This window comes from Carassius gibelio, chromosome B22 (genome assembly GCF_023724105.1).
Source record: "Carassius gibelio isolate Cgi1373 ecotype wild population from Czech Republic chromosome B22, carGib1.2-hapl.c, whole genome shotgun sequence".
Classification (NCBI taxonomy): domain Eukaryota; kingdom Metazoa; phylum Chordata; class Actinopteri; order Cypriniformes; family Cyprinidae; genus Carassius; species Carassius gibelio.
This window is the reverse complement of record NC_068417.1, coordinates 35,232,484-35,259,229: the sequence shown is the minus strand read 5'-3', so window position 1 is coordinate 35,259,229 and position 26,746 is coordinate 35,232,484. Positions and strand designations below refer to the sequence as shown.

Sequence of the window (26,746 nt, the reverse complement as noted above, 5' to 3'; positions counted from 1 at the left end):
GTTTATGACTGAACCGCAGCACTTGAGGAGTTATCTAATATCATTCTGTCTCTCTTTAGGTGAAAAGGTGCTATTCACAAAAGGAGCCGAATCAGCCATTCTTCCCTACGCCACGAGTGGGGAAATCGATAAAACCAGAGTCCACGTGGATGAGTTTGCTCTGGTGAGCTCTCTACATCATGTTGACATGCCTGCATACTAGTTCACTCTAGTTAGTGGTGCTTGAAGCTTCACTGGTGCTCATAAGTGGTAAAATGGACCAAAGTAATCAGTCCACACTCATCCACACCGGATTTTGCGGCATGGGGAGAAATACAGTTTTATTTTCCTCAAAGCTGCATTTTGGTCATTTTCAATCAGACAATTAAGTTTTTTTTTTTTTTTTTTTTTAAATCACATAGACTTATATTTGAAGGCGGGATTGAGTTTTACTGTATCTCAAGACCAGGGGCCGTAGACCTGAAATTCTTGTTAAGAAACCATTTTCTTAGGATTAAGTTGTAAGAGGTCTGTAAAAATGTGAAATTCTTGAAAAAAATCAGATTCATTCTTAAGAACATGAGTTTTAGTTATCTACTATAATGTCATATTTAGTTACCGGTGTCCTTCAGCAAGTAGAAAATATACAGAAATTGAATTAATTTTTCAAACAAATATAGATGAATCCTAAAGCTAAAGTAAAATAAAATCCTTTTTTCTGCTAAAGCTCTTGGTCACTTGTATGATTTCTGCATTCGTTTGACTTGTGCCTGTCATTGAGGCAAAGTGTAGTGTGTGTGTCTGAAAAGTCTCCGGTTTAATGTGGTCGTAAAGACTTTCTCCGTCCAAATAAATGCACTTGTTGTCAAGATAAAAACAAGACAGAAGCACCAGTTGTGAGTAGGTTTTATTAGTCCAAACCTAGCACCACACCCCGCATTAACTGTGTTAAATATATTTCTTTTTATTAATAGCCTGCATTAACGCATACATTTTGACAGTGCTAAATTTAGCAAAAGTCACATGTATTGGATTAACTTGTAGCTAGTGTTATGTTGTAATGATTAATATTTGTCTTCATTTGTACCCAATAAACTCAGTAAACTTTTACATCTGGAGATTTGAGAAGTTAGTAGGTATCCCATTAATGTTAGGTCAAATTTAAAATTGGAGTTCTTCTTAGGTTTTTCTTTAGAACAATCTTAAGAAAACAAAAATAGCATTCCTAAATGTTTTAAAAAGCATAAAATATTCTTAACTTTATTAAGTTAGAAAATGATGAGAAGTTACTGAGAATATTAGGAAGAATATTTCATGAACTCAGCACCAGAATATCGTAAAGACTAGTGGTTGACCGATATGTGTTTTTGGACAGCCAATACTGGAAAGCTGATATAAAGCGATATGATTTGTTACAATTATCATTATTAATATTTAAGAAATTTGAAATAATTTTACAATAGATTAAAAAATAAATGTGTAAAAGAAACATGCTTATTCTTTAGATGACAGTATTTTTCACAAATATTTAAATAAAATATAATTAAAAAGAAAGTAAACACTGTAACCAACAGGGGACTCCGTATTCTGGGAAGTTTGTGTGCACTGGGAATCATGTTTTTCAAATAAAGCCAGGGTAACACTCATTTTACAGCACACCGTGAATATGACATGAATATGACAGTGGGCAAATGCATAAAGTGCAGTATAATTTGAAATCGCGAGTTTATAGTTTAAAGCCTTCAGTTCACATGGACTGAGAACACATGATCATGCTGGGTAAAAAATGCACACTTTAGCTGGATTCGACTAAGTTTGCAATGTTTGTGAAATTATGTTCCCTAGTCATTCAAAGATTTGTTTGAATTATATAAATGCATATTTGCTTAATGCTGACGGCAAATGAGAAAGTATTATAATGTTTGCATTTCTATTACTGATAGGCAAACATTAATAATGTTAATATAAAAGCAATCATTATAATTCTTTCTGTATACATTAATATCAGATTATTACACAGACTTCTATCCGTGTTAGACAGAACTGTTAAAGACGATGGTGAACAAGAGAGAGAGTGTGAGCACTGTGTGTGCTCGAACACATCGGCCAATGCAGAAAAACTTATCGATGCCGATATTTGGGAAAAGAAGACAAATATCGGCCGATATATCGGTCGTCCATTAGTAGATACTGATTTGTACAGGAGACAACTGTCTAGACAAATCACCTCAAAATGCCCTAGCAACTTCTCACAAGCATGGATGAGCGAGTAGCCACTAAACTTTTTCTTCAGACGTCTAAAAGTCTAGTTAAAATGTCGAGGTCTGGTCCGAGTTCAGCTTTTCTAATTCAAATGATGTTGATGAGAGCACTGCAGTTAATTAGCTCCATTTGCTGTCCTCATTATCAGCTGTGCTGAAACCCATGAGAGCATCTTTAGACCCACATCACACACACACACACACACACACACACACACACATGCTCCCGGCAGGTCTCAGAGGATCGTATTGAGACTCATGGGATGTTTCAGACACAGCAGTGACATTGAAAAGCTCCTCCATATGCTAAATGCTCTCTTATGTCTGCGCTTAAGTGCATGAACTCAATTATGGACGTGGAGCTCAAGACTGTGGCTTTTAAGCTGCTTCTTTCCCAGCAGTTCACCATCATTTATACTTATAAATGTTTGTATTACATTATTTTGTGTATAATGGATCCTTCATTTGTGCACAAATCAGTAAAATTGACTATTTTAACTTTCTTCCTCATGTGTTTGTCCCATCTCACTCTTGTAGAAGGGTTTGCGGACATTAGTGGTGGCCTGCAGACACTTCAGTGCAGATGAGTATCAGGAAGTGGACCGACGGCTCCATGAAGCCAGAACGGCTCTGCAGCAGAGAGAGGAACGACTGGTCGAGGTCTTCAACTTCATCGAGAAAGACCTGGAACTGCTGGGAGCAACTGGGGTGGAGGACAAGTGAGTCTACACACACACACACACACACACAAGGATGAGAATGTGATGCTGAGGTGGAGATGGACATCTCATAAGCATAATCAAATTCATTCTGGTCACATGGGATTCCTTTGACATACATCGCACTTTGACATGTCATTAAAAGATCATAAAAACAGATGCATAACTGCTGAAATGTATATTTATCTTACATAATATTTACTAGATTAATAATAAATGCATTGAAAATTAATTAAATAAAAAAAAATTATAAACATGATCAAATGAAGTTTGTCAAATAAGTGTATTCTTCAGATCAGTGTTTCCCAATCAATGTGCCATGGAAAATTATCAGATGCTTCTCTATTTCATTATTTGCATTTTAAATCAGTGCTATTGGTCATAGTTATGTCTGTTTGTGAGTATTGCAAATATTTAACAAATGAAAATAATTCAAAAGATCCTTAAATTGTCAGTCAATCCTCATAACTCCACCCCGCCTCTATTCAAAATGAAGTGCCACGACGCGCAGTTTGAAAACAGATGTCTGATTCTTCGCAATGTCAGAGTAAATAAAGAACTGATGATGTCTGAGTTAGTACAGCATTTTCTTTATTCAAGAAACACCATCTAAAAGACTTATGTTTTTGTGTGCTTGAAGAGTGGAGGAGAACATTAGCTTTTGCCATCTCGTTACATCTAGTTAGTAGGCAATATACGTTGTGTACGTGAACGCAATGGAAACAAGCTACAACACAACAAAATTTGCGCAACACAACAGAAAGAAGCAGCAATACAGTGAAATTGGTAATATTTTAAAATCTATACGATGTTTGATAGGGAGCCAGTGCAGTGTGGACAGGACCGGGCTAATATGGTCATACTTCCTGGTTCTAGTAAGAACTCTTGCTGCTGCATTTTGGACTAGCTGTAGTTTGTTTACCAAGCGTGCAGAACAACCACCCAATAAAGCATTACAATAATCTAACCTTGAGATTATAAATGCATGGATTAACATTTCTGCATTTGACATTGAGAGCATAGGCCGTAATTTAAAAGCATTTTTTAGATGGAAAAAAACAGTTGATAACACCAAGCACCTAGAACACCTAGAACATGCAGTGTTCAACGGAAACAAGTCGCAATGCAATACATTTAGCACAACACAACAAAACAAACTGAAACACAATGAAAACAAGCCATACACAGTTCAAACTTTAATTTTGACTGCACTGAAGAGCTTTGGATAAAACAGTCGGATCTGTTGGATCTGTTAAATGCACTCACTGTCTGTGACAGTATATGACCGTTAATTGTCAACAGACAGTGCTGATAATGGCAGTGGTGTGATGACTTCACACTGGTTTGGTGCTGGCTCGTGATTATTGCAGGAGAGCAGGAAGTCAGCCGTGAGTCAGTCTGCAGCTGCTGCTAATGCAGTTTGACATGTCACTGTGACTCACACAGCTCTCTGTGCTCTTAAGGCCAGCCATCAATCTCTGTCCATGTGCAATTCAAGTGTTAAAGGCATGCAGGGACACAGGAGCGTGTCTGGAATCGAGCTGCAGTGACTGTCGCTGGGATTTCCATGAGCCTTTTGAAGACCCATTAAAACTGTGCAACTGAGGCACACACACGTCCTCCCAATGAGCATCTTCAGAGAAATCCTCACATAGATCTGACCGTCTCTGTGCTAGGCCACTGTTTAGAGCTATATATATATAAAGCATGAGGAATAGAAAGAGAACGATATTAAAATTGTGCAACACAAATCTGCATATGGAAATCTTTCATCCTCGCACTCAAATCGCATTTGCAGTTGAAATGACTACATTGTGCCTGAACAACACATCTGTGAATGTGACTTAAGGTCAAAGAGAGTAAAAAACACATGTATGACTATAAGAAGACTTGATGAAGCTGTCATCAGTGAGGACTGTAGAGACCAGGATGGTTTTCTTTAATGACGGTGAGCCGTTTCCGTGTGTCAAGTGTGAATAGCTGCTTGTTAATCTGCATGTTTAATCGAGCCTCAGGGAAACAACAAGCCGTGACTGCATCCGCAATTATGTGCTTGGCATTCTCTGCAGCGTAATGCTGCTGTCTCTGGAGTCCGTGCCAACCGTGTGCTGCGTTTAGTACTGCGTGAAGTCAAGGCTAAGAGACACGTTTAATTGTTTTCTAAACGAAGTCTTAAGAACATGCTGCGTAACTTTTTAATCAGATACTTGACAGCTGTTAAAACACTTAAATAATATAAAAGTCATGAATAGTGTAACTGATACAAAAAATTGCCTTGATTTAATGTTGTTAATAAAATAAAAAAGTAGAAAACTTTTTTTCAATGTGATTTAAAGTATAATTACCAAAAGGTTATTAAAAAAATAATTACCACCTGGTTTATATGCACATCATTGCTCTTATGTGCTTTTTTTTTTCATGTTTGTTTGAAAGATTATTATCTGTTCATTTTAATCCAATCAGTGGTGTGTGTCAGCATTTAGGAAAAACCACAAAAAAATAAAAAATTAACTGAAATTAAATAAAATATTACGTGTGCATGTGTGTATATATTAAATTAAAATTGTATTAATTTTAACAAAACATATGTCAGTATAATGGTATAATAGTAATATAATATATCAGTGATAGAGTAATAAAGCTATTTTTATTATTAATAATAATAACAATGTAACTTTAATAAGAAATAAACTATAAAATAAATATTGAGTGTATTAATATCAAATGAATAGGCTTCTTTAGCAGATATGGGAGGAAAATGAACCGAATTCAAAACTGATACAGCACTTTGCATTCACTCTGTCATTACCACATGACTTCTTCATGGCAGCAAAATATGCTATTTTTGATTGTGCTCGTGTTATTGTTGTTATATTTTGTGGCCTATGAAACCCAGTTGCTCTGACCTGCCGTGTGTGTTTGTGTCTAGGCTGCAGGACAAAGTCCAGGAGACGATTGAAGCGCTGCGACTGGCTGGAATCAAGGTGTGGGTGTTGACCGGTGACAAGCATGAGACGGCAGTCAGCGTGAGCCTCTCCTGCGGTCACTTCCACCGCACCATGAACGTCCTGGAGCTCGTGCAGCAGAAATCTGACCACGAGTGCGCCGAGCAGCTCCGCAGACTAGCCCGAAGGTACAACACACCACTGCACACTTCCTTTGAGATCTCCAGCCCTTTTAGACTCTTTAATGAAGAGTGTCAAGCGGTTTCCACCTTCCATGTTGAATGGGAATATAGGATTAAGGGTAAAACAATAGAAAAACGGTCATTTGACGAGCGCATTGCGTGATTCATTTGAATACTCTCCTCTCATAAACTTTGCATCTGACAGGGAAACTGATTGTAGGCCTAACTGTTTAAGATGTGTTTGTGCAGGATCAAGGAGGATCATGTGATCCAGCACGGGCTGGTGGTGGACGGGGCCAGTCTGTCTCTGGCTCTGCGGGAGCATGAGAAACTCTTCATGGAGGTGTGTAAGAACTGCTCGGCGGTTCTCTGCTGCAGAATGGCACCTCTCCAAAAGGCCAAGGTGGGTCACCTCACCCTTCTTGTGTTGACGTTTCACTCTATCCCCACAAGGCCAGAGGTCCTGCACGCTAATATGGCTGGTCGCCCCACACTGGCCTGTTGTTTTCATCGCGCTGGTGTGTGTTTGGTAGGTGGTGAGACTGTTGAAGACTTCTCCTGAGAAGCCGATTACATTAGCCATCGGAGACGGAGCCAACGACGTCAGTATGATCCAGGAGGCTCACGTTGGGATTGGTAGGTGGACTCAAAGGTGCGGCTTGTGACTCAAATGCATTGCGATCAAGCTAACCGAATTAAATAAAAAAACTGTACAGGAATCATGGGCAAAGAAGGAAGACAAGCCGTGAGGAACAGCGACTATGCAATCGCGAGGTTCAAGTTCCTCGCCAAACTGCTGCTTGTGCACGGCCATTTCTACTACATTAGAATAGCAACCCTAGTGCAATACTTTTTCTACAAGGTACGTTGGGACCTTTTGTGTGGCTTCGAGTTTGAAGATTTGCCTTTTTATAAAACTCTTGTTTTGTTTTCTTGTAGAATGTGTGCTTTATCACTCCCCAGTTTTTATACCAGTTCTTCTGTTTGTTCTCACAGCAAGTAAGTGTCTATATATGTGTATATCACTGTGCATATGTCATTTATGGTGGTTAACACGGCGAATCTGTGTCATTAACTTAAACCCATTGCAAAATCTTTCACCCTCGCTTGAAATACCAAGGATTCCCATTGAAATTGACTGGAATTTACCTGGAAAATTTTGCAAAACGATGGTAAATGTAACTCTAAAGCCTTCGTATTAAATTATTCGACATTTTTATTAACCATTTATGTATTTGGCAGATGCTTTTATCCAAAGCTACTTACACTGCATTTAAGATAAGCTACCTTTTTTCCAATTTGTGTTGGAACCCTTGACTTTGGTGTTGCTAGTGCCATTCTGTAATGTTCAATCTACAGAAATATTTTTAATCAGTCCAATTAAAAATGACCAATTGGTGGTATTGGAGAAATGACCTAATCCATATCTAGAGACCAGAAAACCATAGGGAAACCATAGGGAGTAGGGACCATCCACGGCTCGCTCCTAGGACTTCTGTTGTTCATCAGATTTTTGAAATCCAGTTACTTCGGTAGGAATCCGTTGTGTTGAGAATTTCATGTGAGAGTGAAAAAAGGTTTGGAACAGGTTCAAGTTAGAATAGAATTGTTGTCATTATAATACACTTCATTCTTTGCTCTGACTATGCAGTATATGAGGTTTTCCAAGTCTTTAGATATTGCGTGTTTTTAGAAATCATCAGTAGTTGGTTAAGTCTGGAGATTTTAGTTTGACCTTTTACTGTACAGTGTGTGTGATCAATGTGTGATTTCTCAAAAAGCTGTTTGATTTTAGTGTGGGTGTTTAACATGCTCTCTTGTGCTTGGCAGACTCTTTATGACAGCGTGTATCTGACGCTGTATAATATCTGCTTCACCTCTCTGCCCATACTGGTATACAGTCTGTTTGAGCAGCTGGTGCATCCCCATGTTCTGCAGAGCAAACCAGCACTTTACAGGTCTTTAACTTTTATTTAAAAGAAAATGTCCTCAAAAGACAGTTTCATCATATCACTATTAGTAGTAGTAGTAGTTTAAATTCATTAAATCCGTCATTGAATTGCAAAAATTAAAAATGCACCTGCACATTTTCTCTATTTCCAATATAATCTTTAATTTCATACTAGCTGTAATGGGAATTTGAGTCTGTTTTGTTGTTTTCAGCCCCCAAACAAATCAAAACGAAGTAATATTCTTTCCCTTCTTCAGAGACATCAGTAAAAACTCCCTGTTGTCCTTCAAAACCTTTTTGTACTGGACCTTCCTGGGCTTTTGCCACGCCTTCGTCTTCTTCTTCGGCTCCTACGTCCTGATGGGAGAAGACACCACGCTGATGGGAAATGGACAGGTCAGCGCCACTGTCTCTCGGCTTCACCTCGCTCTTCTGTCATTCAAGCTCATGTGTGTCTGTGGCATGACAGTTGTCTTCGATATCCTCCACACAGCATTCTGTATAGATCTCACACATGCTCTCTCAATAATTTAGCTAGAAGCGCTTAGTTCACCCAAAAATTCAAATTAGGTTGCATTTTACTCAGCCTGTTGTAAATTGTATTTGAAGCTCTATCTTTGCAGTCAGCGGGTGTTGTGTTGCATCAGTCCAAAAGAAGTTGAATAAAAAACGCCTTTCTGGGGGGTGAACAAAGGGCTCCTGTAGCGAAATATCCATATTCAATATGTAATAATCACTTTAATCTAGCTTGCGCCAACAGTTGTACACTGAAGCAACTCCGGAAGCATGATGTAAGAGGTCAGCGTTGCGCATGCGTTGCGCATGCGTTGCGCAAACGTTTGTTTACAGGATCAAAAGAAACAAAGTTTCCTGACTTTAGAAAACCAGTCTCCTCTTTGCTCAGCGCGAATTCCTCCGACATTCTTCTTGAAAAATCTTCTAATATAATATTTCAACCTTTATTCATTTTCAACCAATGTGGTTGAAGTTTTTACAGTATAAAATAATAAAGAGGCAAATAAAATTATTTTACTATGGTAAACATGAGTTTATGATAGCGTTTATAATTAAACCACAGTAGCCATAAATTTACAGTTGTCTGAGACGTCATGAAATTTTCTTTAGCATCACAAACCATAAAATGTAGTCAGGGTTCTGCTATGGTATAGCTTGGTTTCCAGAGATCTGGAGCTGATTTGGGGTAGCTCGGTGGTTTGTGACTGTTGTCTCGCGGTGCGCTGTCTTTTAAGGGGCCGTTCACCACGTCTTTTACGCACTCAAGTTTGTTATTTCCAATGTAGGCGCGCGATAAGTGCACTCATAATGGAAGCGACGCTCGTTTTTTCCAGGCGCGTCCGCACCGCACCGAGTTAAAAACATCTCAACTTTTCAGAATGCCGCAAGCGCAAGAATATCAGACCTGAACCAGGAAGTTGGTCACCAGATCACACGGTAACCAGTTAAACCGTAACACCGGAGAGCCCCAAGATGTTTTCCTCTGAGGTGCTCGCGCATCGCAGTTGTGCTGCCGTGGTACACCATGTCGGTTTTACAAAGGGAACAAAGGGCCATTTTATTTGTCCTCTGTTTAAAATATTCCTATACTTTTGATAACAGTGGTCTCTGTTTTTGTGATAGAATGCAACTTTATCCATTCCCAGTATGCCTTTACGCAAGATGTAAACAAACAGTGCGACGCATTTCACGCGCGTCAACGTATTTTTGTAGTCGACATAATCGATGACGTCGACGCGTCATTGCAGCACTATTCCACATATATACGTAATTCCCCTCGGACTGCTTCTGTGTACAACAGTGAGTGCAAGCTAGATTAAAGTGATTATTACATTTTGAATATGGATATTTTTCTTACAAAAATGCATCGATTCGGTACAGGAGGCCTCCTTCTTTTAACTTCTTTTGAACTGATGCAACACAACACCCGGTGACTGCAAAGATAGAGCTTTAAAGATCAAAGATAATTTGAATATAACTCTGACTGTATTAGATTGAAAGAAAAAAAAAACACCTAGGATCTCTCGAGGGTGAATAAAACACAGCCTGATTTTTTTATTTTGGGTGAACTAACTCTTTAAGGTAATGAGTGCACTTGGTTAGACGTTAATAACTGTAACTTGGCCTCAGTGACTATTGATTTACTCTAGCTTACAGACACAAAGCATCAATCCTCCAACTAATTACATCGTTATCTGGCACATTTGTACCGTACTGTTGGCTTTTACTACTTATCCATCTTCTCTCACTTTTTTCTGCTTCTCTCTTTCTCTTTCTTGCTGTGCATGCTCTCAGATTTTGCGAGCTAACAGGCAACTGGTAAGAGCTGACTGGATTCCAGTTGATGCATGTGTCTTTTCTAATGAGCAGCTGTCTCTGTGGTTTGGTTTAGCGGCTCTGATCTCGATTCTTTTGATACTCTGCCATCCTCAATTACCACAAGATTTGGACGTGCTCCCTCACTTGCACTTTGCATGACAGCGGATGGCTTCCGACAAGCCGGAATTGCTCTCTGATATAAAGCGGTTGGGCATGGTTTATTTTGGAAGAATTGAAAGCCTCTAGATATTTCCTTCACCCCGTATGACATGTGGACAGTCTGATGGGCTAGCTTGAAATCTTTTCACACAGTCGTGTTTCTTTCTTGCAGATGTTTGGAAACTGGACATTTGGCACTTTAGTATTCACTGTGATGGTTATTACGGTTACGTTGAAGGTGAGTGCGTGCTTGAATCCAACACGTGTGCTTTTTAAATAACACGTGAGCTTCACTTGCTCCGTTGTCTCCACAGCTGGCCTTAGAAACACATTTCTGGACGTGGATGAATCACTTTGTCACATGGGGCTCCATCGCCTTCTACTTCATCTTCTCCTTGTTTTATGGCAGCATCATCTGGTACTGTATCGCATCTGTTTTCCCATAGTGACTTCAGAAATATTTAATTTGAATTTAATTTGAACTTTACAGAAATCATGCTATCCTACCAGCAATCCATATGCATTATGGGTCTGTTTTAGAGGAATGTGTTTTATGTATTATTCAGATTGGTGGTCAGCAAATACACGTTTTTCAGCTGCACATTCTTAAACTATAACCCCTAAACCTTAATATGTTACAGCCTTGGAACATTTCTGAGTTTTCAAAATGTAGATACCGTAAGTAAATTTAAATAAAAATAGTGACATCCACAAATCTTCCTTTAAATTAATTTGTTAAATAAAACAAAAATATACAGTGTAAGTGGTCGTGCACACTTCACAAATCAATGGAAGCCTGTTTCTGGCATTAAACAAAAAATAAAACAAATTCATTGCAACTTTTTTCTTACAATTCTGACTTTTTTTTTTCTTTCTTTTTTCAGTTGCGAGTTAAAAAGTCTAAATTGTTAAAATGCATGTTTTTCTCTGTCCTGTGTGAGAAAGCGGAAGTTAGGAACGATATCTCATTCCCTCCAGAAAAACGCGATTATGCGATCGCCTGATTTTAATGCATAATCAGCCAAAGGACGCATATTTATGCGGGGTCGCAAATTCTTTTCAAATACGCCGCTCTTTTGCCGCATAAATTGCCGATTTGAGAAAGCAAAATATGTGGGGCTAGCATGATTTCATAATCCCTGTATTTTCGTTGCAAAAAACTCACATATATATTAGCAGAAAGTTTAAAAATGTTACGTTTACTTAACACATGTAAAGCACCATTTTCCCCCTATTGCCATGGGAACCTTATTAAGTGACGTAATTACGTGATGTGAACATCATCGGCAAACCCCGCGGTGAAACCAGGGTGAAACTTGAAGCACGCAAATCATTCTTATTTGCCAAAAAAATAAGCGCAAAAAACTTGCGAAGCAGTTTCCCGATTTGTTACATGACAGTGGAGCCAAATTATATTGCGAGAACTTGCGAAAACTGCGGTTTGATGAAATAGAGAAAAAAAGGTGATTCACCCAACACCCCCTTCTCACTAGGCTACTAACACTGTTGTAGTTTCATTCAGAAGTTGATGCAACTTTACAGTTGTAAGATTGCACTTTTTGTTACAGAACAGTACCAAAAACTTACAGTTGTAATTATATTAGTAGTATGTAAAATAACTTACGTTGCAGTAAGAGATTGCAACTTAAATATTCTGTGATTTTAGTATGCTCGCTTATCATAGGAAGTAATAAGAAATTACTCTTTACATTAAGGTAGTAGCCTAGTGAGAAAAAGGTGTTGGGGGAATCACTTTTTTTCTCTTTTTCATCAAACCGCACTTTTTGCAAGTTCACGCAGTTTCATCGCATAAATTTACAAAAATATCCCGCATATTCCATCACATTTTTTAAGAAAACTTGCCGTAAAATCAAGGAATTTTGCCCGCAACATCACAAAAAAAATCCCCATTTTCTGGAGGGACTGATATCTCATTTGGTTATTTTCCTTCCTAAATAGTTTGTGTTGTATTGTTGACTTACTGGAGATAAGTGTTTGCTCTTTCTGGCCTCATGTGTCCAGTAGCGATGCCTCTGGAATACAGTCAAGATGCTGTGCTCAATATTTGGCTCTGGCTCTGAAACACTTGCCCGTTTGCTCATTCGTTAGATATTTGACAGAATTATCAACTGCTCAACTAATTGAAGTTTTCCTCTCCGTTAGGCCATTTCTTCACACGCAGGACATGTACTTCGTCTTCGTTCAGCTGCTGTCCAGCGGCTCGGCCTGGTTTGCCATCATCATCATCGTTGTGGCCTGCCTGTTTCCAGATGTCATCAAGAAAGTCTTCTACAGGCACCTGCAGCCGACCAGCACGCAGAAATCTCAGGTGAGCGGCATATTTCCACCACAAACGCTCCAGCTCTGACTGAGACGGACTGAGAGTTTGTGAGTCACGTGCTGGAGTTACGCTTTCAAAGATGACGCTGATGAAGTAATAAAGAATCACTTAAACTCAGTTGCAGTGCATATTGTCTGGTTGAATTATTATGAGAATAGATAATGGCAGAATGTAGCTTCATGATGGCTTGTTTACCTTAACGGTCACTTCCTGTTAATAGGTATACGTGTGAATACTTTGAAAATAGTCCAGACTGGCAGGGTGTTAAAAGTTCCTCATTAAAGTAACATCACCATTTCTCATTTGAGTAAGATAACTATTGCCACAAGTACTAAACTTTCCAGTAATCTACACCAATTACACTGATGTTTCATGATTCTCTGATTTAAAAAGAAAAGTTCAAGATTCAGAGTTAATTAAAACAATGATTTGTAGCCTACAAGAGTTCCAGTCTACTTAACTAGTTTGGTGCCACTATAAAAGCTTTAAGTGAGGTCATTATGCTATCATCATCTACGTCAAGCCACTATTGGTTATACATAAACTAAATGGTAATAATAATAACCAACAGTGGCTTGATGGTGTTTAAAAGTCAGCACTAATTTTCTAGAAACAGGTTTTTTTGAACCAACAATAACTCCAACATCTTTGTTTTGACCAGGTTTTTAGGGGTGTTTTGTCATCGCCATCTAATGGCCTGGCATGAATAATACAGGATTTCTTTTATTGTTTTCACAGATCCATGTGAAACGGGGGTTTTGACAGTATTGTCATGTGTATGCAAAACTTTTAGAAAGTTATATTGTTATATTTAGTATATTGTAGTGATGTTAACATAGCCTTTGTTAGACAGTATGCTACACCCATTTGTTCTTCGATTGCACTTGAAGTATATCAGTCAGTGACAAACACTTTAACTAAAAATGGTCACAGTTTTCACTTTTATAAAGAGACTACAGCTATAAGTTAATAATTTGTGATGTGGTTAACTATGTGGTTAATAGTTTCTGGTTCCTGATATGTTGCCGTTTTGCATTGGACCAAGTACCATTGGTGATTGTATGCCACAACCTTTTTTTGTTTTTTCGTAAAAGTAGAGTAGAGTACTGCCAAGCTTTGTTGATTTAAGATAAAAAAAGCACTCATTAAAACACTTATTTTATTCACTTTGAACACTTGTAATCCTTATATTCCTATGTATTTCTACATGCCTAAGTGAGGCAGTAACTGAAGTATCTGCAGTACGGTTCTGTGGCGTCAGCACACGCTGCCCTGCGGGTGACACCCAATAGTTTCAGAGTGATTTCTCTCTGCGTCTGCTGCTTGTTTCCAGCTTCCTGTCTCTGTCATTTCTGAATGTTTGTGGCCAGGGGGTTTTGGTGTACAGTGTGTTGACTTTTCCTCCTCTTTACTGTGTGTGTTCTGTAGATGTACACCAACTGCGTGGCTATAGGTGATGACTTCATCGCACTTCAGCCTCTGTCCAGAGCCAAGAATCAGCTGGGCAAGATTAGGTAGAGTAGGAGAGACACCCTCACACTGCATGCGGAGAGAGCTAAATAAGCAGCTCGCGTGCTTTAGCTATTCACCTGCATGTGTAACCCGTACCTGCAAGTGCGTGACTGTGTGGGTCAGATTTAAAGCAGACGTGGCTGAGATGCATCCTCGTACAGCATGAGCTTGAGCTCACAGCCCCATTGATAGAGGCTTTATGTAAAGTTTGGAAGCTTTCTATTGAGGTTTTTTTTTTTTTATTTACCCAGACCACGTTCCCAAACCGATTGTTTTTGGCCTCTACTGACGAGCAGAGAAAATCTCCAGTCCACCTCCAGCGAGACAACAGTAAAAATACTTATTTAAAATCTGAATTTAACTTTGTGGAAATTCTGCAAAAACATAAAAATTCTAAAAATGTGTTACTTGGGCGTTATGTAAAATTGTATTATCGTCCTTTCGTCAGACTCCGAAATCTGTGAAATTTTGCAGAGAAATAGTAAATGTGATTTTACGTTAAATATACTAGCGCACACAAATTTCTGGTAAAATAATAAATTATTAAATTAAAATTAAATGTATGCATTTATCCAAAGCGACTTACAACGCATTCAGGCTAACAGTTTTTTCCTAACATGTGTTCTCTGGGATTCGAACCCCCAACCTTGCGTTTGCTAATGCAATGCTCTACCACTTGAGCTACAGGAACACTAAATTATATTATTAAATTATAATAACATTTTATTATATATAAATATCTATTATATTTATATTGTATATAAACATTTTTGGCAAATAGAATTGGCTTGCTCTGTGAAAGATAAGTGATGCTGCCTTAATTTGGCCAAAGGTTTCTTGAGTGTTTTGGAACCGACTTCGCATCTGGATAGTGCCCAAGATGCCTTAAAATGCTGTCTACATAAGCAGCACGCTAGGTTTTGAAACAGAGCCTTCAAGTTCAGAAGTAGTGTTTTCTCGCAGTGGACATGGGACAGTTTAATGCTCGTTCCCCTTTCTTCTGTTTTGATCCGTTTGGGAGACTTACCGCGCTGTTTTGTCCTTCCAGATGGAAGCGGATAAGGTTTCAGTCAGCTCAGAATATGACACTGCTGAAATCGGGAGCAGAGGGGAGGACAATCGGCCACTGATCGCTGCTTTTCCTCCACCTCTGGTGCAGCCCTACCCCTCCCCTAGGTAGTACTCTACCCCCCATCAGGCCCTGTCTGTGTGTGTACAGTATGTGACCACCATGACCCAGTCATCCTGTCATGTGACTCTAGCTCTTCCTGTGATGTGACCAGGAGCGAGGGCTGCTCTGAGTGGCATGAGTCTTAGATCTTTCTGATCTATTCGCTTGAGACTCTGCTGGTCTAATCTAATCTTCGCCTGAAGTGCATTAAATGTCTGCATGTCTTACTAATCTTCATTTATTGTCCCCCCCCCCCCCCACCCATAATCAGTTGTGTTTGTATTTAATTTGACAGACATTTGTTTGTATTTTCATCAACCTTATAAATCATTGATCGAATGAGCTGCTCGTCTTCTATAAGTTACTGACGTTCATGTGTGATTCACCAATGGTTAGTAACTTGTATGGTGCTGGTTTTTGTTTATAAGTTAATAGCATGTTCATACTATGGCCATGCACAAACAGCCGGCAAATATGGTTTTCTTTCTGTTCCTGAATGCTGGGCTGCAAACTAACACTAATTTTGTCGACTAATTGGATGAAAATCCGAACCTAATTAACATTTAAAATGTATTATAAAAAATTCTGTGTCCTCCACTATTTTCCAGAAGAGGTTTGTCCATTGAAAGGAACTACTCACTATTATGAAGTAGAATGATTGGTGATATTTTCTGTGAGCAGCACACAGACCTGAAAATGCAATGATCAAATTTGCTGGTTATTTTTGTATTCGATTTTATCGATTAGTTGTTGCAGCCCTAATGATTTGTCATATATTTTAGACTCCAAACAAAATTGCCAATGGTTAGCATACATGTTTTTGGTTCACAGCTTCAAGATGATGGTATTACGTCAATCAGTACGAGTTCAGGAGAGACTTCTGTATTCAGTACTCGGAGTACTCACTTGTACACACTGTATATTACTCACTAAACAAATCTTTTGCCGATTTATTCTTATTTTCCCACTAGAGCTTTTACTGAAAACCAAAATTTGATCTGTTTGGAAAACCATTTTCCTAATTTAGATGTGTACTGTTCAGTTAAACTCTGGTGGAGTCTCAGAACTCAATAGTTTGCTCCATTAAATGAGCTCTTGAACAGTTATCCATGACTCTCTTACCTCTACAGATATTAAACCCGTAAATATGATTTATTAATAGCTAGCACATTTATTTGTAACTGAGATGAAATGAGAGCAGCATCATTTGTCATAGCCTCCAGCAATTACTGCGAAGGTTCTGCTTTTGATTAGAACTGTACGTTTCGCTTGAACTGCCTCTTTATTTACAATTACAGGAAATGGTTGAAGTTTTGTAGCATTTACTCTTTCTGCAAGTTCCTGTAAATATAGAATTATTTTTTTCTTTTTCTTTTTTCCGCAGAAAGTCCATGTAGTAATAGTTCAATCTTTAAGCCAAACTCAGATTAACAAGACACATTGTAGAAAAATTTACTAGTTCTGTGTTGACCGAATGTGTTGGAGATTGTCTATCATTATAGTTGTGGATTCTAGTTGGGCAATTTTCAAGCATCTTTTATTGTAGATGTAGAGCAAGGTGTAAATAAAAGTACTCATTAATGCATCAGTCAACAAAAACATTTGTTTCAAGACTGTGTAGCAATTCCGCAAGGCATGCTGAAGTGAGTCTGGAGGGATTTAATGTTAATATTGGTAGTTTGCATAATGCCTAGTCAGGTTGTCCGAGATAGATCAAAGAATTGACTTCCTCACTTCTGGCTGCACGCACTCTTTTTCCTCTTTGGTTGGTTTCGAGAGCATCTGATTGGGAACCTGATGTGAATAAGCCATCTTGGAGCACTCAGGCTGTAATTTAACATGTAGCCCTTTAGTGCCATCTTAGTAATTGAGTATTGAGTTAAAGAGAACTATCATTTCTGTGGAGGCCAAGGATGTCTTTGTTTCTGATGAGATGGCATCATTTATCACTCTAATATCTTCATTTTTGGTCATTCATTGTCTCGTTTCAGACCTCTCATCTTTTAAATGTAAAATAATGCACTGCATTTATGATTTGAGTTCTTTTCTCAAATTGGGAACAAATTAGTATAATATTTCTTTTTTTGTTTGTCTGAATTAAAGTTAATTGCAACCTATAATCACACAATTCTGACTTTTTTCATAGTTGTGAGTTTACATCTTTCCTTTAAACCCCTTCGGGTTTCAAGCCCAATTTTTCGCCCTTTTTGTGGAAGTGCTTTTGTAAAATGCAGGACAAATTCAGCATTTTAAAGTTGATGTGTGAAGAGTATCCAGTATGACAAAATATTAAGACATCTAGTCATTGCCTATTACGGACATCAAATCAGTGCAGATATGTTTGTTGGGAACCATTTTGTTTCATCTCTTTCATGTTCTGGTTGACCTCTCTTTTTCTTTTTCCAGTTTATTGAGGCCTACCAGGGCATCGGATGCGTGGACTCCATGTGCTGTTTCTCAGAGGGGCAAAACGCCTGCTCACGGCTGGGCCGGCTGGTGGAGCGAATGATGGGCCGCTGCGACCCCGCTCAGGCCACCAGGTGCGACCTCTCTCTCTCTAGCCTCTGCTGTAAACACGTCTCTTACAAGCTGGAGCACGACGAGTCCGCAGCCTGGACGAATGGGAGCCGCCAGCGCACTCAAAGCATTCCCTAATGATTACAATGTAGAATTTAAGACCGAAACGGGTGAATTCATTTGCATTTACTGTAACAAAGATTAGCTAGAAGTTCGAGCGAGGTTCATCGCCTGGGATGCTCCAGGTATGTACGTAAACAAGGAAACGTAGAAAAGTTACTTTGAGTCTGCCCATCCAACCCATTGTCTTTCGTCTTTCCTCATCTTTCGAGGTGTATCCTTCGTTGCTGGTGTCGCTTTTCGTGTCTTATCTCTGTGGCAGATAAATACTCTCTGCTGAAGATCTAGTGCCTCCATACGAGTCCCTAATCGCCGAAGCTGTCTCGTCATCCTCGTCGTCAAACATCACATCCAGTTATTAGCTAGGCTAATATTTGTAGCGCCAATTTATGCAAGTATTTGCTCGTCGAATGTTGGACTATATGGCTTGATCCATGGAACATCCTGTCATTACGTGTTCTGAGACGTTGCATCCCTGTTCAAGTGTTTGTAGTCTTGGCCTTGCGTGTGTGCCTCTCCGTGGAGGGGTTTGTGATGGCATGCCAACGTAATGCACTCCTCAGCCTCAGCTTTACGCGTAATCGTTTTGACTGTCCGTATCCGCACTTTGGAAGCAGGGCAGTTCTGAAACTACTCTGCAGTGGTGAGATTAGTACAAGGAGACCTGGTCTCACTAAATGTAAGATTCCTGTTCCAGTATAACGGCTAGAACACTGCCATCGAAGCGCAGGGTACTAGAGGAGACCTCTGCTCTGGCTGGCCAATGATCGGCTCATTTATCGCAAAGAAAAACTCAACAAGGGACCACATCGTGATTGCGTGAGACACCGCTAACTAGTCTCCAAGAGGATTCTTGTTTTTGTTGGTCTTTTTTTTTTTGTTACGTTAAACTTGAAGCCTTATGGAAGTCGAAATAATCTGTGTAATTGCATGACGGCAGCGTTTCATATTTAGTGTGTCAAGTGGTGGACGGATAACAAGAGAGTATGTGCCTCCTCCTAGAGTATTACTAGGCATTTTACTACGCTTTATCACTGTTTACCATTTTAGTGTGTCTCAAATGAAGCATCTAAATGATTATATGTTGTTGCATTTATCAGTGATCTGTACTGCTTATCTTCCATATGTCTTCAGATCAGTGGTTCTCAGCTGGTGGGTCATGGGCCAAAAATTTGTCACACATTGCTGTTTAAATGATGATGATAAAATTTTTATAAAAAAAAGTGTCAAAATATCCTCATACAGTGGGGCTCGAAAGTTTGGGCACCCTTTGCAGAATCTGTGAAAATGCGAGTAATTTTCAAAAAAATAAGAGAGATCATACTAAATGCATGTTATATTTTATTTAGTACTGTCCTGAGTAAGATATTGGACATAAAGATATTAACATTTAGTCCACAAGACAAAAAAAAAAGCTGAAATTATTAAAATAACCCCACTCAAAAGTTTGGGAACCCTTGGTTCTTATTACTGTGTTCTGTTACCTGATGATCCTCGACTGTCTTTCTGTTTTGTGATGGTTGTGCATGAGTCCCTTGTTTGTTCTGAACAGTTAAACTGAGCAGCGTTCTTCAGAAAAATCTTTAAGGTCCTGCAGATTCTTCAGTTTTCCAGCATCTTTGCATATTTGAACCCTTTCCAGCAGTGACTGTATGATTTTGAGATACACCTTATCACACTGAGGACATTGAGGGACTCAAACACAACTATTTAAAAAGATTCAAACATTCACTGATGCTCCAGAAGAAAACAAGATGCATTAAGAGCTGGGGGTGAAAACTTTTGAACACGATGAAGATGACCAAATTTGTCTTATTTTGTTGAAATATAATTGTTTTCCATTTAGTTCTGCCCTTCGTAAGCAACAGAAGATACTTGTATGTTTCCCGGTTCACAAATTAAGTACAATTTACCTTGATCTTCAAATTCCAAAAGTTTCCACCCCCAGCTCTCAATGCATCTTGTTTCCTTCTGGAGCATCAGTGAATGTTTGAATCTTTTTAAATAGTTGTGTTTGAGTCCCTCAATGTCCTCAGTGTGATAAGATGTATCTCAAAATCATAAAGTCACTGCTGGAAAGGGTTCAAATATTCAAAGAGGCTGGAAAACTGAAGAATCTGCAGGAGCTTAAAGATTTTTCTGAAGAACGCTGCTCAGTTTAACTGTTCAGAACAAACAAGGGACTCATGCACAACCATCACAAAACAGAAAGACAGTCGAGGATCATCAGGTAACAGAACACAGTAATAAGAACCAAGGGTTCCCAAACTTTTGAGTGGGGTTATTTTAATAATTTCAGCACTTTTTTTGTCTTGTGGACTAAATGTTAATATCTTTATGTCCAATATCTTACTCAGGACAGTACTAAATAAAATATAACATGCATTTAGTATGATCTCTCTTATTTTTTGAAAACTACTCGCATTTTCACAGATTCTGCAAAGGGTGCCCAAACTTTCGAGCCCCATTGTATCTTGTTTCTATAATATTTAACCTTTCTCTCTTTTTTTTTTTTTTTTTTTTTTTTTTTTTTTTTTTTTTAAATCTACTTTGGGATGATTTTGGTACTTGGTTTACTGGGTCATCACACTTGATGGGTCCTAAAGCAAAACCAGTTGAGAACCACTGCTTTAGATAATAAAGGAGATTGTTACTATTGTATAAGGCCAGTATGCCGCGTAGACATATATTTAACTATATAAATGCAAATACGTGTTCTGATTTCAACTTTTTACCTCCTCAAGATCTTAAAACGGTTGTCCTCATCTGCAAAACATGACAATAGTACATTTACATTTGCCCTTTACCAGTCCTTTCTATCCAAAGATAATCGTATTACTGTAGCTTATCAATGTATTCTTTATCTTATATAGCATGGATCTATGTAAAATATGGCTGTGCTTCAGAGGGATTAGTCCATTGGATGAAGACAATGCCCTCTGGTGTTCAAGAGTAGCAGGTCTGGCGTTTGAGGACTATAGCTTTGGAACGGCTCCGATCCTCAAGGGCTGCTTAATTACACTCTATTTACAAATATAATATACATTTTATAGTGAACCAATATACACCGTATTTTTCTACAGACAATAGATTTACGCCATGTATATTTACTTATATATTGCAAATTATCTTTTTCAAATATAGGTACCATACCCAACATATTCTGGCTAGGAAAAGGTTAATACTTTCATAAGAATGAAGTCTATGTGAATGTCCAGGCTGTGGAAGGATGTTGTGTTTATATTTGTTTATTGTCTTATTACCATCCACATTAATCCATCTTGTACTAACATGCAACTCATCCATTTCTCCATTGGCTGTGACTCCGACTGTTGCTCGCTGATCTTGCACAAAAAGTTCATTAGTTAAAGAGAGATTTATAAGAAGGGATCCAGACAAATGAACACTTAGAAAAAAAAAAGTAAACTGGACTTTCAGGAATATTATGGAAGCATATGGGTAGCAATATTCAATTTGGAATGTAATATGCAAAATGACAATGCAATATGTAAAATGGCAATGCATTTCTGTACTTACATTTTCCAATACATTTGTGCAACCTTTGGTGCAAAAAAAAAAAAAAAAAAAAAAATTTTAATTTGCCATTTCATACACTAGTTCATACACTAATTTTAACGCTTTATAAGTTGCAAAATTCAAATGAAAATGTATTCCAGAAATGTGTAACATGTTCAAGAAAAACTGGCAAAATTTTCATTCAAATGTTATTTTTCTTAATTGAAATTAAATACACTCACAGTCGAGACACTTACGATTGCATTTTCATTCAATGTCCCGCAATGAATGTATTGGTATGTACTGGAATGCATCGGCTCGGAATGCATTTTCAATGAGCACATTGAATTTGGCTACATTCATTACAGGACATTGAATGAAAATGCAATCATAAGTGTCTTGATTGTGAGTGTAAATGCAATTAAGAAAAATTACATTTGAACATGTTACACAGATCTAATCATTTTTGTAATACATTTTCATTTGAATTTTGCAACTTATAAAACGTTAAAATTAGTATTTATTTTACATATTAAAACAAGTGTGAAATGGCAAATGAAAATTATATAATTTAATTTTCATTTTGCACCAAACATTGCACAAATGTATTGGAAAATGTAAATATAAATACAGAAATGCATTGCCATTTTACATATTGCTTTGTCATTTTGCATATTACATTCCAAATTGAATATTGTTACCCATATGCTTCCATAGAATATATTCTCAGTGGAGGGAATTGAGTGGGGGATTGAGGTGTCCGCTTGAAGTTAATTTTTTATTTTTGACCTGATATTCAATGCTGTATGTTTGGCAAAATACAAATTTTGTAATTTTATATTGACAAACCATCTGTGAAAAAAAAAAAAAAGAGTTGTCGCCTCCTAGAGAACTGTTTCATGAAGGCCCATTAAAGGGATAGTTCAACCATAAGTAAACTGTTATTAGTTATTCACCCTTGTAATTCATATCATTGTAAACCCAAAACCCTGTTGTTCATCTTCAAAACACAAATGAGAAAAACAAAAACTAATTGATTCTTGCTCCATAAATAAGCATGTTTAAGCTTATGTTCACCATATTTGATTGTCTCTTGGTCAGTTAGTTTTTATGCAGTGTTCTTTTACTTTGCTGTAAAGGACTTTGAAGGTAAAGAGTCCATTCTTTAATAAAACATCTTTGTGTTTCAAAGATGAACGAAAGTCTTATGGGTTTGGAATGACATGAGGATGGAGCAATTAACGACAGAATTTAAATTTCTAGGTGAACTATACGTTATTTTATATATTTTATAAAATATAGTAAGACTTAATGGTCAATAGTTATTTATTTTCTATAAATTTACGCGGTTTTGTCTGCAAAACAAATGTTCGCAATTAGTTGTTTGCCTATTTGTCATGTTTCTTAATGGTTGATGATTGGAAATAGTCATAATACCAGTTTAAGATTTACCAAAGTTGTTTTACACAATATATGCTTCAAGAAATTATAATAATAATCTAAATAGAATAACAATTTATTACTTTTAAAACCTGTTTGAATTGGGGGGAAAATAGCTTGATATATATAAAAATTATAGCACTAAAAACTGAAACATTGTGCATACCTAGTGTTCAGGTTTTGTATTAGTCATGAACGTCCCTTTCTGCGCCTATATAGATCTAAATTGAAATTTCCAGACTGTCCACACTGTCCCCCTCACTGTTCGTACTTTCCTTGATCCTTCCAGATCTTGGAGCGACTCGGACACCTTCTTCTCCAATGACCAGAGCATCCTGACACTCTCACCCATGGAGGTCTCTCATTGTTAATGCACCAGCCCAAAAAGGATCGGCTCATAGAGTCTGGAGATGCCTGCCCCCGTCCCATGCCCTTGTCCAGTCACCAGCCAGACTATTACACTTTAAATCTCTGAGTATCACATCATATGTGATCAGCAACCAGGGACAGGCCGTTGCTCCTACAAAAACCAAAGGATTTGTGTGTCTTGAGTTTCCGCTGCTAGTAAACCCACGGAACTGTCCGCAAAGGACCGCCGTCTTTCCTGAGGAAAACGAGGGGGTCTGTTTGAAGCCATAATTCCCTCTTTTAATTGCCTGATTTTCAAGGTATTAAATGTGAGCGCTGTGTAGCGCTAGCTCACAAACCTGTAGCTTCCTACCCTAAGATGCCTACCTGTACACCCAGCCTGAGTTGTGGTTCGTACAGACTATCATGATGCAGGAATGTCACAATGGAGTCCTTGAAGGAAAACTATCATATCATCCTTGAACTCGATCACTTTAACCTCCATCAGTCATGTGCCTGCATATAATTTCTCGTTTCCTTTGTCTCGCACATGCTATGTTATCATCTCTAACCATTGTCACTGGTTAACCTATCATTGTTCTCACGTTCCTCGTTTTTTTGCTTGTGTTGCTAACCACTCATCAAAGCGGTATGATTATTTTTTATTCATTTGTGTGTGTGTATGCGTGTGTGTATTTAATAACGTAGTAGGGCATAGCCGAAGGAAAAGGTATGAAGTTCATCCTACAGTACATGGGTCGTGGGTTATTGTAAGGCCAGAGCATTGAGACAACCATTTTAAACTTGCTTAGATCAACTATATCGAAGTTTATGATATCAGACTGCATGCTGCACTTTGGTCAATCTGTCTCAATAACCCTGTAACAGAGGCCTAAGTCAACTGGACCTGTATGCTCCCGATTTGAGGAGTCTTGAATTTGTCTTTATTTTTTGCTGCAAAGGCCATGAAGCCCTGGATCTCACAGGTATCGGCTGAAACTTGGTGCCGTGACCCGGGTGGCAGTTGGGAGTCAGATTTTGCTTATTTTAGTGGTTCTTCTCTCTTAGTCTTTATTTGTATATCACTTTTTTCATGTCAATGTTCAAACCCGAAATGACTCCTGACCGCTGATCATTACTATTTCAGATCTTGTGTTGAAATCCATTGGCAGAAGTGTTTTGCTATATAATGTATTTTCTTGGATTATATAGCAATGCAGTATGCCACTTGTTACTCAGAGACATTAGCAATAAGACTCAGTCTAGACTGGAAATTCCTGATCTAGCTTTGATGTCAGTCATCCATGTTTGCGGTTTCATCTTTTTTTGTGTAAACATATGTTCTTCTAACTGTACTCTCCTTAAAGTGAACATGTTTAATTGCCGATGTTTATGAAAGTTCTATTTACGGAATAAATACCTTTATAAAAATCCAGTGTTTTATGATGATTGTGTTCCGCATTCCAGTTTTTTAATAGGTTTACAATGCAGTAGACGATTTTATAAAATGGTGTGTAAATATAAAATACTATTTCAGTGTTTCTATTTTCAGATTTCATGTTTATTTCAATGTTACTTGCCATTTAATTGCAGTTATTTACCCAAAGTAAATCCCTTCCTCCAGTTTAATTTTGAACTATATTAACCAGTGGCAGAAGTAATGGTGTGTGTTCAGCACTAATAGCCTCGTGGGCATCACACCAACATAGAACACCGTTGTGTTTTGGGAGTCCTGTTTTGTGGGTCTTTCCCGATCACATCCCCATCACTCATCCACTTCACTTCCTGCCTCATATTCTGTCCTATCCTAATAAAAAGGTAAAAATGGCAAAATATATATATATATTTTTTAAAGCAAATATTTGCATTGCATTATTATTATAGATTAATTGTGGGATGTTTTTCACATCACTTGCATGAATAAAAACATTGCTTACACTCTCCTCCATTTTCTAATACAAATTAGACTTGTGAATAAGCTCTTCTCTGATTGGCTTGTGCGTTAACACATTATGTGAATTTCCTGTTTGAGTTGGAATAATTCAACTTGCGCGGAAGACGTGATTGAGACAATAACTGCATTTGTGGTAATCACATTGCCCAATTTGCATCCCCCGGCATAAATTCTTGACAATTTGTTTTTGCATTGACTTGTAGGTAATTATATTATTTTTGGTGTGCGCACACCAAAAGATTCAAGCTATCTCACAGTGCTAAGCAGTTTTCCAAGCGTTTTTTTTTTCTTATTTAAGTGAGACTGCCAGACCAAATTTTTGCAACTACTCTTTAAACAGACTTGTACAGTCATCACAAAGTGATTACAGTTTTCTTTGTATACTTCGGTAGTTTGGTTTTGTTGAAATTCAAATACTTGCAAAAGTTGTTTAATGGAAGAATCGTTTCAGTCCACATTCATCCAGCAGTTAACCCTGAAAATCATCCAAGCATTTCAGATGGTGGACATTCAGGAAAATGGGGCCAAACCCATCTTTATCTTCAAAATAATGAAATCATGGTACAAAATAACCTCAGGGACTGAATGTTGCAGGTGACAGCAAATTCAAACTCTCAATATGAAAAAAAAAAAAAAAATTTTACTCAGATAAACAAGAAAGTTTCTAACTATTATTCAAAGGAAACATCATGAACTGCAAAACTAGAATCATTTTAAGTTGCGCTGCTTAAAATATTTTAATGAGTTGTGAGTTTCCTCTGAGAGAATTTCTGAGAGCAGTTTTGGCTCTGAACCATCTTACTGTTGTTATATATAAAAAAACACTGCATATTAAGTACTTACTTGCATGTACTTGGACAACATGACAACATAGGAACACTACCATGTCATTAAATCTGTGTCCAGAGTATATTAGGGTTGGGTATTTCCAACCAACCAACACTTGCCAATGATCTGGGATGCACCCGTCCAGTTCTTGCATACTTTAGGTACAGGACTTGAGCCTGAATTACCTGGAGATGCCAGGTGCATACACTTGCACACTTCCTGAGACTGGACATGACATAAATGCTGAAGAAAAAATTGAAAAACTGACAAGTCTGAGTTTCTCTAGCACTTCATTGGCTGAGCACCCCAGGTGGGTCACGCCTCCCTCCATCTGACCTCCAGCATTACCAGAAAACATGATCCAGAGACATTCACGGCATGATTCTAGAACATAGTGTGAAATCTCTCAAATAATGCCACTTCAGCAAAATAACTAATACTGCATCTCCTCTGGATGACATTTCTTCAT

The 26,746-nt window shown here is 38.0% G+C and overlaps 1 protein-coding gene across 4 annotated transcripts in view; it reads left to right on the top strand.

Moving 5' to 3' along the window:
• The window catches only part of atp11b (ATPase phospholipid transporting 11B (putative)), a 43,085-nt gene extending 18,159 nt beyond the window's left edge, over positions 1-24,926 (top strand). The window contains exons 17-32 of one of the 4 annotated variants that reach the window (XM_052589840.1): positions 60-163; positions 2,778-2,959; positions 5,889-6,092; positions 6,336-6,489; positions 6,620-6,722; positions 6,803-6,948; positions 7,026-7,085; positions 7,917-8,044; positions 8,295-8,433; positions 10,348-10,371; positions 10,703-10,768; positions 10,845-10,948; positions 12,694-12,859; positions 14,300-14,385; positions 17,961-18,094; positions 23,437-24,926. In XM_052589840.1, the coding sequence (XP_052445800.1) occupies positions 60-163; positions 2,778-2,959; positions 5,889-6,092; positions 6,336-6,489; positions 6,620-6,722; positions 6,803-6,948; positions 7,026-7,085; positions 7,917-8,044; positions 8,295-8,433; positions 10,348-10,371; positions 10,703-10,768; positions 10,845-10,948; positions 12,694-12,859; positions 14,300-14,385; positions 17,961-18,063 (1,769 nt within the window). In that variant the 3' untranslated portion in view covers positions 18,064-18,094; positions 23,437-24,926. Of the gene's footprint in view, positions 1-59; positions 164-2,777; positions 2,960-5,888; positions 6,093-6,335; positions 6,490-6,619; positions 6,723-6,802; positions 6,949-7,025; positions 7,086-7,916; positions 8,045-8,294; positions 8,434-10,347; positions 10,372-10,702; positions 10,769-10,844; positions 10,949-12,693; positions 12,860-14,299; positions 14,386-15,431; positions 15,728-17,960; positions 18,095-23,436 lie in introns of those variants that run through there. The other 3 variants (XM_052589838.1, XM_052589841.1, XM_052589839.1) reach the window with 3 other exon arrangements.
• Positions 24,927-26,746: the final 1,820 nt, after the last annotated feature.